The sequence below is a fragment of the Coregonus clupeaformis genome, chromosome 28, assembly GCF_020615455.1.
Source record: "Coregonus clupeaformis isolate EN_2021a chromosome 28, ASM2061545v1, whole genome shotgun sequence".
Lineage (NCBI taxonomy): Eukaryota > Metazoa > Chordata > Actinopteri > Salmoniformes > Salmonidae > Coregonus > Coregonus clupeaformis.
The window spans coordinates 31,371,439-31,385,947 of record NC_059219.1 but is presented as its reverse complement, the minus strand read 5'-3'; the positions used below and the strand labels follow the sequence as shown (position 1 = coordinate 31,385,947).

Here is a 14,509-nt window from a genome sequence, read left to right as displayed (position 1 = left end):
TCCCCTCCCTCTCCTCCCTCTCCTCCCTCTCCTCTAGTACTTCACCTGTGCCTATAAAGAGTTAGTGTCGTTAGTGTTTGTGACCATCAGCAGAACCGCAATGGGCTATTTATTATAGCTGCGCTGTGCAGAAGAGGAGCCATTGTATATTTCAACATCATAACCATAACAAACCTCAGTAAGACTATTAAGCCGTGACAGAAATGAAATGATGAAATGAAACAGGAAAACGCAGATATGAATAACTCCTTATTACTCACACATTTCACCAACAAAAGTGCAGTTACAGGAGAGAACACTTTTTGTGAATACAAAAACACACAGTCCCTGGGCTCATAACCGAAAGCTAGTTTGATGTGTGGAAATGTGACAGGCTTGACTTGATATTAGTATATTAATATATCTGGGAATAAATTGATTTATGGAGTCAGGGAGGGACGTACTGATTTTAGCAAACCGGAAATGTTGCTGCATACACACACAGTATACATGCACACACACACTAATGTAGTTTGAGGTTTTTGTGTCAATTGTACTACTCTGAGAACTATGAACACTATCAGTCGTGCTGGCGTTTTGATTGACAGCTCGCCCTGAGGGACTGGAACAAGAGATGGAGACTACAGACATCGCACATACAATCTCAATGGATGAGAACTTTATTGTAGTTACAGAGGAAGTGCTGATCTGATACAGGGGTTTGAGAAACCCCTTGACTACAGAGAGGAAGAGACAGTCAAAGAGAAATGGCTCATCCAGATACCTAGGAGTACTCTTTCTAACAGAGGCAGGAGAGGAGAGATGTCCTCATGCACTTACCGGTATGCAGACTGAATGTCTGCAGTGTTACTCTACAGTATGTTGCTGTAGGCTGAGGCTCAGAGACAGACTTGGATAGTGTCTGTTCTCCCATAGGAACAGCATGGCAGAATCACTTAGGGCCTGTGAGCTCTGACCTCCATCACTGTAGGCTGTCTATGGAGGGACACATCTCTGACATCTTTCTCTATCTCTTAACCTCCTCCTCCTCCCATCATTACCACCACATAAGAGCTTCCCTCACTCCTCAGATAGGAAAGGAGATAAAACGACAGGAAGTTAACCATCCGACGGGCAGGGGGAAACATGACAAGATTTCCTCTCTCTCTCTCTCTCCTCTCTATCTCTCACTCTGTTAATTACAGTGCTTGTTCTCTGCCGAGAGAGATGTTCTTTTGCTCCATGAAGCTCTGCTCAGTGTGATTTAGGGCCTTTATAGCCCTGCGAGGAGTGAAAGTGAAAATTCTACTTAACAAAGAGCTGCTATTCACAGTGCCTCTCTCTCTCCCAGTCAGCGTTGATGTGATGTGGCATGACAATGGAGTAGAGGAGATATGATAAAGAAAAAGAAGGGGAGAAAAAAGAGGAGGAGGAGGAGGGTGTCACTTTTTTCCCTCAGACTCATTAATCATCAAGCATCACTCGTTTGTTCAGTCACTCGCTCAGGCCTCTCAAACTCATTTGCGGAGAAGTGAAGTTGACGTGGAGAGATAGAGGGGGAGATGGTAGAGAGAAGAGAGAGATGACATTGAGACAGATATAGTAGAAAGACAGGGATGGCTTAGCATGCCTTGTTAAACTAGCTCAGTCCTGTCTCTCTGCTGTGTATGGCTGTAGTTCAGTCCTGTCTCTCTGCTGTGTATGGCTGTTGCTCAGTCCTGTCTCTCTGCTGTGTATGGCTGTTGCTCAGTCCTGTCTCTCTGCTGTGTATGGCTGTAGTTCAGTCCTGTCTCTCTGCTGTGTATGGCTGTTGCTCAGTCCTGTCTCTCTGCTGTGTATGGCTGTTGCTCAGTCCTGTCTCTCTGCTGTGTATGGCTGTAGTTCAGTCCTGTCTCTCTGCTGTGTATGGCTGTTGCTCAGTCCTGTCTCTCTGCTGTGTATGGCTGTAGCTCAGTCCTGTCTCTCTGCTGTGTATGGCTGTAGTTCAGTCCTGTCTCTCTGCTGTGTATGGCTGTAGCTCAGTCCTGTCTCTCTGCTGTGTATGGCTGTAGCTCAGTCCTGTCTCTCTGCTGTGTATAATAATAATAATAATAAGCCATTTAGCAGACGCTTTTATCCAAAGCGACTTACAGTCATGCGTGCATACATTTTATTTATTTTTTTGTGTATGGGTGGTCCCGGGGATCGAACCCACTACCTTAGCGTTACAAGCGCCGTGCTCTACCAGCTGAGCTACAGAGGACCACGTGTATGGCTGTAGCTCAGTCCTGTCTCTCTGCTGTGTATGGCTGTAGCTCAGTCCTGTCTCTCTGCTGTGTATGGCTGTAGTTCAGTCCTGTCTCTCTGCTGTGTATGGCTGTAGTTCAGTCCTGTCTCTCTGCTGTGTATGGCTGTAGTTCAGTCCTGTCTCTCTGCTGTGTATGGCTGTAGTTCAGTCCTGTCTCTCTGCTGTGTATGGCTGTAGTTCAGTCCTGTCTCTCTGCTGTGTATGGCTGTAGTTCAGTCCTGTCTCTCTGCTGTGTATGGCTGTAGTTCAGTCCTGTCTCTCTGCTGTGTATGGCTGTAGCTCAGTCCTGTCTCTCGCTGTATATGGGTGTAGCTCAGTCTTCATCCAAGGTTCCTGAATATGAAGGAACTCCACCACAGCCTTCCAACTACTCTACTATAGAATGTAAACACACAGTACAGTACCTGTCCATACCTGTGTTTAGGACAGGAACTCAGATAAAGACTTAGGGTGCGTCTGAAATAGCACCCTATTTCCTTTAGTGCACTACGTTTGGGCCCATCGCCTGGTCAAAAGTAGTGCACTATATAGGGACTATGATGCAATTTTTAGATGCACAATAGACTTCACCCATGGGACCATAACAGCAGTAGTAGTAATATCTCAGAGTTGATGTTTCAGTGACCCATGACCATTAGTCTCTGATGACCTCTTAAAGGGAATGGGCTTTACTTACAGTGAGGGAAAAAAGTATTTGATCCCCTTCTGATTTTGTACGTTTGCCCACTGACAAAGACATGATCAGTCTATACTTTTAATGTTAAGTTTATTTGAACAGTGAGAGACAGAATAACAACAAAGAAAATCCAGAAAAACGCATGTCAAAAATGTTATAAATTGATTTTCATTTTAATGAGGGAAATAAGTATTTGACCCCTCTGCAAAACATGAATTAGTACTTGGTGGCAAAACCCTTGTTGGCAATCACAGAGGTCAGACGTTTCTTGTAGTTGGTCACCAGGTTTGCACACATCTCAGGAGGGATTTTGTCCCACTCCTCTTTGCAGATCTTCTCCAAGTCATTAAGGTTTCGAGGCTGACGTTTGGCAACTCAAACCTTCAGCTCCCTCCACATATTTTTTATGGGATTAAGGTCTGGAGACTGGCTAGGCCACTCCAGGACCTTAATGTGCTTCTTCTTGAGCCACTCCTTTGTTGCCTTGGCCGTGTGTTTTGGGTCATTGTCATGCTGGAATACCCATCCAAGACCCATTTTCAATGCCCTGGCTGAGGGATGAGGTTCTCACCCAGGATTTGACGGTACATGGCCCCGTCCATCGTCCCTTTGATGTGGTGAAGTTGTCCTGTCCCCTTAGCAGAAAAACACCCCCAAAGCATAATGTTTCCACCTCCATGTTTGACGGTGGGGATGGTGTTCTTGGGGTCATAGGCCGCATTCCTCCTCCTCCAAACATGGCGAGTTGAGTTGATGCCAAAGAGCTCGATTTTGGTCTCATATGACCACAACACTTTCACCCAGTTCTCCTCTGAATCATTCAGATGTTCATTGGCAAACTTCAGACGGCCCTGTATATGCGCTTTCTTGAGCAGGGGGACCTTGCGGGTGCTGCAGGATTTCAGTCCTTCACAGCGTAGTGTGTTACCAATTGTTTTCTTGATGACTATGGTCCCAGCTGCCTTGAGATCATTGACAAGCTCCTCCCGTGTAGTTCTGGGCTGATTCCTCACCGTTCTCAAGATCATTGCAACTCCACGAGGTGAGATCTTGCATGGAGCCCCAGGCCGAGGGAGATTGACAGTTCTTTTGTGTTTCTTCAATTTGTGCACCAACTGTTGTCACCTTCTCACCAAGCTGCTTGGCGATGGTCTTGTAGCCCATTCCAGCCTTGTGTAGGTCTACAATCTTGTCCCTGACATCCTTGGAGAGCTCTTTGGTCTTGGCCATGGTGGAGAGTTTGGAATCTGATTGATTGCTTCTGTGGACAGGTGTCTTTTATACAGGTAACAAGCTGAGATTAGGAGCACTCCCTTTAAGAGTGTGCTCCTAATCTCAGCTTGTTACCTGTATAAAAGACACCTGGGAGCCAGAAATCTTTCTGATTGAGACGGGGTCAAATACGTATTTCCCTCATTAAAATGAAAAATCAATTAATAGCATTTTTGACATGCGTTTTTCTGGATTTTTTTGTTGTTGATAAATGGTTAAGGGAGGGGTTCAAATACTAACACAAGGCTTTTAGTTTGGTTAAGTGCTGAGAGCATTGAGGTGGTCCCAGACATGAGTTATTTTAGCACCTCAAAGGCCTAGCCCTAGTCTCTACTCTCTGGTATGGCATACAGCTGTGACTGTCGTTGTGTGCGTGTGTGTGTGCACGTGCACGTGCTTGTGTCTGAGAATGTGCAGCTACACAGGGCACGGTCTGATCGATTTAGAGTCCCCAGGGAAACAAGGGAATTCCCTGAAAGGGTTATTCAGGGTACAGAGCAAAAATAATCACCAGCTCTAAGAAAACATTCCTACTCTTTAGATCAAGAACAGCCCTCCCTCCCTCCCTCCCTCTCTTCCTCCCTTCTTCCCCCATCCTTCTTTCTTCACAATGAAATGCTAATGTATGGGTCAAGTGAGCTACTGTTGAATGAAATGGGAACTATGCATATTGTATTAGTCAGCTCCCCATAGATCATCATTTGTATTCCAGAAGATTAATCTATCTCCTTTTTCTCTCTCTCTCTCTCTCTCTCTCCCCCAGTCGGAGTTCTCCAGTGCGGCCATCCTCCACCAGGCGAGGAGAGACCAGGTAGCAGAGTCATGTCGGGCCCACAGTGCGTCCAGCCGCAAGCGCCGGGTCCTGACCCCTGGTGACCTCAAACACCTGGTGGTGGATGAGGAGCATGAGCTCATCTACTGCTATGTCCCCAAGGTGGCCTGCACCAACTGGAAACGCGTCATGATGGTCCTCACCGGACGCGGCAAGTACAGGTCAGTAGCATAGGAAACTAATATTAAGATTTCAGATACTGTACCAAGACACATTTTCCGATAGGGACACAATGAATAAATGATTAAAGATGTAAAAAGAAAAGCTGAATAGTAGATTGTTGTATTATTGATAATAATACTACTACTACTGATACGACTACGCTGTCACAAAACATTAAGAACACCTTCCTAATATTGAGTTGCATCTCCCCCTTTTGCCCTCAGAACAGCCTAAATTCTTTGGGGCATGGACTCTACAAGGTGTTTAAAGCGTTCCACAGGGATGCTGGCCCATGTTGACTCCAATGCTTCCCACAGTTGTGTCAAGTTGGCTGGATGTCCTTTGGGTGGTGGACCATTCTTGATACACACGTGAAACTGTTGAGCGTGAAAAACCCAGCAGCATTGCAGTTCTTGACACAAACCGGTGCGCCTGGCACCTACTACCATACCCCGTTCAAAGGCACTTAAATATTTTGTCTTGCCCATTCACCCTCTGAATGGCACACATACACAATCCATGTCTCAATTGTCTCAAGGCTTAGAAATCCTTCTTTAACAAGTGACATCAATAAGGGATCATAGATTTCACCTGGATTCACCTGGTCAGTCTAGGTCATGGAAAGAGCAGGTGTTCTTAATGTTTTGTAGACTCAGTGTTTATAACTGCTGTTACTATTACTACAACTCCTAATACTACAATTGAGATACTTTTCATTGTTTGTGTTGTCGTTATTCTGTTCCTCATGGTCTTTACTTCTGTCCATCCCAGTGACCCTATGGAGATCCCTTCCAACGAGGCCCACGTCCCGTCCAACCTGAAATATCTCAACCAGTACAGCATTGCTGAGATCAACCACCGCCTCAAGAGCTACCTCAAGTTCCTGTTCGTCCGGGAGCCCTTCGAGAGGCTCGTCTCCGCTTACCGCAACAAGTTCACCCTCAAGTACAACTCCTCCTTCCACCGCCGCTTCGGCACCAAGATCGTCCGCCGCTACCGCAAGAACGCCACGCAGGAGGCGCTGCTCAACGGCGCCGACGTCAAGTTCCGGGAGTTCGCCGAGTATCTTGTCGACCCGGCCACGCAACGTGACGGCCCGCTAAACGAGCACTGGCAGACGGTGTACCAGCTGTGCCACCCCTGTCACATCCACTATGACCTGGTGGGCAAGTACGAAACCCTGGAGGATGACGCCAACTATGTTCTGCGGCTGGCGGGGGTGGGCGAGTCGCTGCGCTTCCCGACCTTCGCCAAGTCCACCCGCACCACCGACAGCATGACGGCCCAGTTCTTCAGCAACATCAGCTCCCAGCAGCACGCCCAGCTCTACCAGCTGTATAAACTGGACTTCCTCATGTTCAACTACTCCACGCCAAGCTATCTGCGACTGGACTAACGACTAGAGGACCAGTACATGACTCGCCAGCTGGGACTCTGGGCACGATCCACTTTTAATAAGAGAAGAAAAAAAGAACAGAGAAAGAGGAGAATGGATATTTTTGCGAAAACTTTATTCAAAAACTGTCGTCGCTATTTCTGGGGGGTGAACAGGAAGGGCTGAGGTGAATGGGAGGGACATAGATTGAGGAAAGGGGCTGGATCCGATTTAATGTGAAAGATTCTTGGTTATCCAATCAGCATTGTTCTGAAGGAGGAAGTGGAGATCCTACAGCATCAGAATGCAGGGTTCGGGTGGAGCTGATGTCAGAGGTTTTCTAAGAGGGGAAATCGAGGAGAGTAGCAGGACTCTTGGAGAGTGGTCGATGTGTGTTCTGTATGTAAATGAGGTGGGACTCTTGACCAATTAGGCTGCTTTGGATTCTGCACAGCAAACGGTGGCCTCGCATGCACGCGCTCTGGCCCCAAAGCATCATGGGAGCTGAGCTTATTTTATAATGAACAATAATGAAACTCCGTTAAATTGTAAAACACATCCATGTCCTTCAGTTGGCTGTATCCTGGGTGTGTTTGATAGCACCCACCAACCCTCTCTTTCATAGCACCCACCAATGATATATTTGATAAGTAAACTGGCTCTTGGCTCCCCCTCAAGCCCTCCTCATGATAGCTGGCTATTGACTTTGTTCTAAAGACCTCTAGAACCATCAGGCGTAAGCAGAGGAGCTAAATTTACAGCCAACTGCTCTAAAGTAGTAGCTATGGTGTCAAGATCTCATCATCATAGGTGAAAAGAACTCCTGAATCCTGAGGTTTGCCAGGTGAGGCCTCAGACTCCCACAGCAGGGTCTGAAACGGCGGCCATTTTAGAAAGACGCTGAGCACCCTCTATGCTTTGAGCCACAGGAAGTGGTCAGAAGAAGACAGGAAGTGCCCTTGTGAATGGGTGCACCGGATGTGATTGACAGGTGTTAGGTGCCTCCCACTGACCCAGAGAGGAACTGAAGAAGAGATGGCCTGTGTGACTGTGAAACGGTTTAAGGGACAGGATCTCATAACCCCGCCCACGCCACGCCCCTAAACCAGGGAGGGACCCAGCGTACACGCTTCCCCCACCCCCCGCTTCGACGACCAAACATGTTTTTTAGTAAATTAATTTTTTTATGTCTTGGTTTTATTGTCTTATGAAAACATTGCTGCGAGCAGCAATAAAAAATATTATTTAAATTACTTTTACTGTCGCGGGGGGAGGTAGATAAAAAAAAATATTGGCAGATGAACATTTTAGTAGATTTTGTAAAGATAAAATTGTTTTTATGAGTTTTGTTTTTCATGTTTTTGATCCTGAGTTGCCTCCGGTACACTGTTAATGATAACATTTTCATTTTCTTCCTTTTTCCGAAGGGCGTACAATACAATATAGTTAAGTCCATGGCTTTGGTTTCTCTGTGCGTGAGAGCTGGGATATTCCATGGGATTTAGAGTTATTCCCTCTCTCCCCCTTAGTCAACTGAGTCTGGTGCCAAAGGGTTGGAACACTGCCAATGACAGAGAGGGACAGAGTCAACTCAACTCTTATCAGTACTTTTCCATACATCCAATAATATACTAAACATTTACAATCCTGTGATTGAAAACATAAACTATAGCATGAGAAAAGTATTCTACATACATATCTACGTCTACAGTGCAGACCACTGCTCTGTATCAGAAATGAGCAGTGGTTGCTTTGATAATGATCGAAAATAGAACCGTCTACCTTTGTCTGGCGGTGAAAGTCAGGTCTGTGTCCGCCCTCCTTAGGTGAAAGTGCAGTGTCTAATCATTACTCTGTGTAGTCTATGGGATCACAGAGAGTTGTATACACCACGCAGGAGTGGGCGACGGAGAGAAGACAACTTAATTAGCCAAGCTAAGAGGGAGGGAGGGAGGGAGGGAGGGTGGGAAGGAGGGAGAGTCCTCTTTATTCTTTACACTCCTTTGTCATTCTTCTTCCATTCAGACTTCAAAGAGAGAGGGACGTTTATTGGGAAAGTTGTGTATTTTTATATAGCTAGGTCTGAGCAGAAGTAACTGCAGCACAGAAGAAATTATTCACTTCTATATTCATTTGTCCCTCAGACTGTTAGTTTAGACAGGCGTGGTGACTGTAATGACAAGCTCACCTCATTCTGTCATAGCTTCTAAAATATTGGTGGCAGTTGTGTATGTATATTTGCGTGTGTGTGTGTGTATGGCGTTATAATGAGCAACTGGTTTGGAGGAACAAGGCCCTCCACATCTGGCTCTGATAAAGAGGAAGGCTACTGGTTTGGCCTACATCTCCGACACCCCATCCACTTACAGAAACAATGGGAGCATTCTGAGCTCTCCCTCCTCCTGAGACAGACACACACACACACACACACACACGTGCTGATGTTGATGCCACGCAGCCTCTTACTAAGCAGCTGTACTCTAGTGAGGGTTGGTAATTGAGGTATGGGCACATCTAAAACACCACACACTCAGCTTCTCTCGAACTGCCTATTTAGCCTCCAAAATGAGACACTGAATACACAAAGGCCTCACAACTCTGCAAACAAACAGTTATGGAGTCCTCTCCTGTGCTCTCCTCTTGACTCCAACCTCTCTCCCAAAATGGCCCCATATAAAAACAGAAGTGGATTTTTGGACAGTGTCAGTGATCCCTACCCTCGCAACAGGAAAAGGGCAGGCGTCTTATACAAACAGAGCTGTTAAAATCCCACAGAGGTCCAGCCTAACGGTCCCTGTGGAAATACTGACCTGATTCAAACCTTTTTTATTCTCCATTCTTATTCCATATCCTAGCTCACGCTACCTAGAAATCCACCCGAATCCAATTCTGACATGTCCAGTTAGTGTTCTTGTGCTATATAAGTATATATTGACGAGTGTACGGGTATATTTATGTTGTTGAAGAACGACGTCTATTGTTGGACTGAATCACATATTTACTTTGTTGCTAAATGCAGAAGCACAGGAAGTGCACGCTCCTCTGCACATACATAAACATATCCACTCTGGGGCCGGGGATTTCTAACCAGAGATAGGCATGGATGGGGCAGTTATCTGTCAGTGTTTGTTTGTAAATAGTTTATCTTTCTGTCTATGAGATATTCTTATTCAATCAGTCTCTGTGTAACAGTGAAAACCTCCCCATAATGCCCATGGAACTTCCTTTGTGTTACACATAAAAGGGTCCCCATGATGTTTCCTGTCGTTACGAATTAGCCCTTTGGCACCAACTCTCAGACCGAGGCTTTTTAGAAATGTTCAAAATATTGCCAACTGTTGAAATCACTGGAAGGTTGTTAGAGCAGATCTCCTACTCAACTGCACAGAAACCAAAGCCTGGAATGGTAAAATAGCTATTTTACCTTAATTATGTTTTTCTATGTTGTTCTGTTGCATTCCTCTGTCAGCAACGCTCCACAGCAGCCTCCACACTTTTCATTGACCTCATAGAAATATAACGTATAGATAGAACACAGTTTCTTAGTTATGACCTGTCCGACCTGCAGCATACGTGTGTTGAATGGAACCATGATCATTTTGTTAATTTCAATGATTATGTCCATTCCAATCCATTCAATGGTTGCCTCCTACATAGCATACAGCACATGACCACAGGGCACTCCTGTCACCACAGACAGTACCTTTTATAGGGTCACCACACAGTCACTGGGTGCTGAAATCATCTGTGCCTTTTCACTCCTCTTATTGGAGCACTTTACTGTCATCTGATTGGTCAGTCAAGACAGACACACACACACACACTCTTCCTCTTTAACTGTCTGATTAAAGTTGCATTTAAAAACAGCATCCCACACACTAACACAGTCGGAGCACCTGCAGAGAGACTCATGTGACCACATCAAGAGGCGTTGCAAATAGAGGGTTTTTGAAACGCTTGCTCTGCTCAGATCTTCCCTCCTCTCCCAAGCCTTCAGATACTGGATGGTTTCCTGTGGCTCTGTGTTGCTCAGAGGTTGTACGTACACCCTTCAAAACCACACGTCAACCCTCAGATCTCTGTGTGCTGGTTTCAGTGTTCTCATCCGTTGCCAGATGGTGAGTGTGTGTTGAGGTGTGTTCTCTTAAATCAATGTTGTTGAGTGTGTGTGTGTGTGTGTGTGTGTGTGTATTGGAGAGGTCGCTCTGTACTGTACTGTACCTGCGCTGCCTTAGAGAGTAACTCCATGAACTCATTCAAACAGGCTACGTCGTATTTATTTATTAATTCACCAACGACTACCCACAATACACTCCTCCTGGTGGTCTCCATGGCAACACACCTGGACTTTCTCTCTCTCTTTCTCACGGGACAGACTGTCGGTTCATCGTCAAGGCCCTCTCACCAAAAACATGAATAATTGAATATATCGACTGCTGGTTGCGGGAGATGAGCTGTGATCCCCCAGCAGTGTTCCGTGGTTCATTCTGTCTGATGTTTTCACAATAAAACGCCTCAGAAACTCAAACCCAGAGGCCCCAGACTACTGTTCCTTTTCACTGTCTGCATACAAGCAAGCATGCACGTGCAGACTCAACAAACACACAAAATACTATATATCAAACGCTAATCAAACACACATTTGTCACAGACTCACATTATCACTCACTGCCCAGTGGTTTCATGGGTATCGTCTTGTCAACCCATGGGCACCCCATGCCACCTGATGATTCCAAGCTTGGCATTACAACACATGCCATCTGTTTTGTTTGTGGAAAGCCTGCACATACCGGTCTGCCAAAACAATTTCTCTGGTTACCATGGTTACTCCTGAGACGTTATTCTTGTGCGCCATGATGGAAGTATATTCATGTGGTATGTATAACTTACAAGCTATCGTGTGTATCACATTGATAGCGTCTGCTATGTGTGCTATCTGTGTAAAATGTGCCTGCTATCTGTGGAGTAACTAAAGTGGCTACCTTTGAGCTTTTGTTTTCATTTCCACAAATATCAATCTCATATACAAAGAGAATGAATACATGTGAAGACGATGGTGGTCCAATGGTCAAGTCCCTGCCTCAAAACCAAGAGGTTGTGGGTTCAAACCTTGTTTCTGCAAATCTCAATGTCAAATATACAAAGAGAATGGTAAGGAGTCTGTGGCTCTGGTGTGAGGAGCTTGCCCCATAAGAACAGGGTTGTAGGTTTGAACCCAGGTGCTGTGTGGTTGCCTTCTGAGGAGTTACGGCCACTTGAGGAATTGGATGATTTGAAGGCGGTGTAACTTCCTGGGGTGTCCCCCCTGCAATTCCAAGACAGTGAAGAGCAGCAGTTATGGATCAAATCTCCTGGAAAAAGTAGACAATTTTTAAACTGTCCACTTTTCCAGGAGATTTGATCCATTACTGCTGCTTTTTGTAGGAGAGGGAACCCCAGGTACAGTTGAAGTTGGAAGTTTACATACACTTAGGTTGGAGTCATTCAAACTTGTTTTTTCAACCACTCCACACATTTATTGTTAACAAACTATAGTTTTGGCAAGTCGTTTAGGACATCTACTTTGTCAATTCCAGTTGGTCAGAAGTTTACATACACTAAGTTGACTGTGCCTTTAAACAGCTTGGAAAATTTCAGAAAATGATGTCATGGCTTTAGAAGCTTCTGATAGGCTAATTGACATCATTTGAGTCAATTGGAGGTGTACCTGTGGATGTATTTCAAGGCCTATCTTCAAACTCAGTGCCTCTTTACTTGACATCATGGGAAAATCAAAAGAAATCAGCCAAGACCTCAGAAAAAAAATTGTAGACCTCCACAAGTCTGGTTCATCCTTGGGAGCAATTTCCAAACACCTGAAGGTACCACGTTCATCTGTACAAACAATAGTATGCAAGTATAAACACCATGGGACCACGCAGCCGTCATACCACTCAGGAAGGAGACGCGTTCTGTCTCCTAGAGATGAACGTACTTTGGTGTGAAAAGTGCAAATCAATCCCAGAACAACAGCAAAGGACCTTGTGAAGATGCTGGAGGAAACAGGTACAAAAGTATCTATATCCACAGTAAAACAAGTCCTATATCGACATAACCTGAAAGGCCGCTCAGCAAGGAAGAAGCCACTTCTCCAAAACCGCCATAAAAAAGCCAGACTATGGTTTGCAACTGCACATGGGGACAAAGATCGTACTTTTTGGAGAAATGTCCTCTGGTCTGATGAAACAAAAATATAACTGTTTGCTATAATGACCATTGTTATGTTTGGAGGAAAAAGGGGGTAGCTTGCAAGCCGAAGAACACCATACCAACCGTGAAGCACGGGGGTGGCATCATCATGCTGTGGGGGTGCTTTGCTGCAGGAGGGACTGGTGCACTTCACAAAATAGATGGCATCATGCGGAAGGGAAATTATGTGGATATATTGAAGCAACATCTCAAGACATCAGTCAGGAAGTTAAAGCTTGGTCGCAAATGGATCTTCCAAATGGACAATGACCCCAAGCATACTTCCAAAGTTTTGGCAAAATGGCTTAAGGACAACAAAGTCAAGGTATTGGAGTGGCCATCACAAAGCCCTGACCTCAATCCTATAGAACATTTGTGGCCAGAACTGAAAAAGCATGTGCGAGCAAGGAGGCCTACAAACCTGACTCAGTTACACCAGCTCTGTCAGGAGGAATGGGCCAAAATGCACCTAACTTATTGTGGGAAGCTTGTGGAAGGCTACCCAAACCGTTTGACCCAAGTTAAACAATTTAAAGGCAATGCTACCAAATACTAATTGAGTGTATGTAAACTTCTGACCCACTGGGAATGTGATGAAAGAAATAAAAGCTGAAATAAATCATTCTCTCTACAATTATTCTGATATTTCACATTCTTAAAATAAAGTGGTGATCCTAACTGACCTAAGACAGGGAATTCTTACTAGGATTGAATGTCAGGAATTGTAAAAAACGGAGTTTAAATGTATTTGGCTAAGGTGTATGTAAACTTCTCACTTCAAGTGTATTTACCCCATGACATCTGCCAGCCTTCCAATCATTACGGAGTGTCAACGGAACTACACTCAAGAGCTGAGCCTGGGATTGAACCTACAACCCTGTGTACTAAAGGCAAGATCATTACCGGAGAGCCAATGGCTCTTTCACACTCAGAACACTTATCTCTGTAAATTTGTGATGAAGAAATATAAACTAGCTAAGGAAGACTTCATGGCAACATGTAAAACAAGGATTTGGGATTCAAACTCCAAGCCACATAACTTCCAGGTCTGTCAGTATACCTGGCTTTGTCAATGGTACAAGCTCAAACGAAAGTACACCTATCAAATGATGAAACTAAAGAAAGCACAAGCGAAGAATTTAAGCCACAGGAACATGTAAAACAAGTCAAGGATTCAGGATTCAAGGCAGGTGTTCCAACCTTTGAGGCACATACTCTGCTTTGAGTACACATCTTCTGCCTCAGTGTAGATTTGACCTAGACTTGAAGGATCTAATGACAGACACATTTGATTAACTGTGAAAGCACAATTATAATAGGTGTAAAGCTGCTGCTATGCTGGATGAATCAACCAAACGCTGAGTCAGAGGCATCTGCTATTTATTGCACCCTGTAGTTCACATAGGGGACTTTCTCCATGTCAACAACTGTGTTTGAATCTGCCCCAATGTGGCCACTTGTTCCAGTGCATGTATACAGTCTGCTCTCTGCGGAAAGGTCCTGATCTCTGTCATTATACAGACCTTGTGCTCAGCACAGTGGTTATTTTCAAGTGGGCACCTTTGAAGAAATGGCCAGGGCAACGGAATCTATAATTTTTTTTTTTTTTTTAATGAGTTGGAAAGTTCTCTTCCCTCTCTCGCTACAGATCAGTCTCTCATTAATAAAAACCCAGTACTGTCTCCTACCACCTTTCTG

At 45.0% G+C, this 14,509-nt stretch overlaps 1 protein-coding gene across 3 annotated transcripts in view; it reads left to right on the top strand.

Annotated features, from left to right (window-relative positions):
- Nucleotides 1-8,522, top strand: part of LOC121543562 (carbohydrate sulfotransferase 11) — a 93,266-nt gene extending 84,744 nt beyond the window's left edge. For all 3 annotated transcript variants that reach the window (XM_045208876.1, XM_045208875.1, XM_041853518.2), the window contains exons 3-4: nucleotides 4,978-5,207; nucleotides 5,980-8,522. In XM_045208876.1, coding sequence (XP_045064811.1) covers nucleotides 4,978-5,207; nucleotides 5,980-6,604 — 855 coding nt within the window. In that variant the 3' untranslated portion in view covers nucleotides 6,605-8,522. The remainder of the gene's footprint in view (nucleotides 1-4,977; nucleotides 5,208-5,979) is intronic.
- Nucleotides 8,523-14,509: the final 5,987 nt, after the last annotated feature.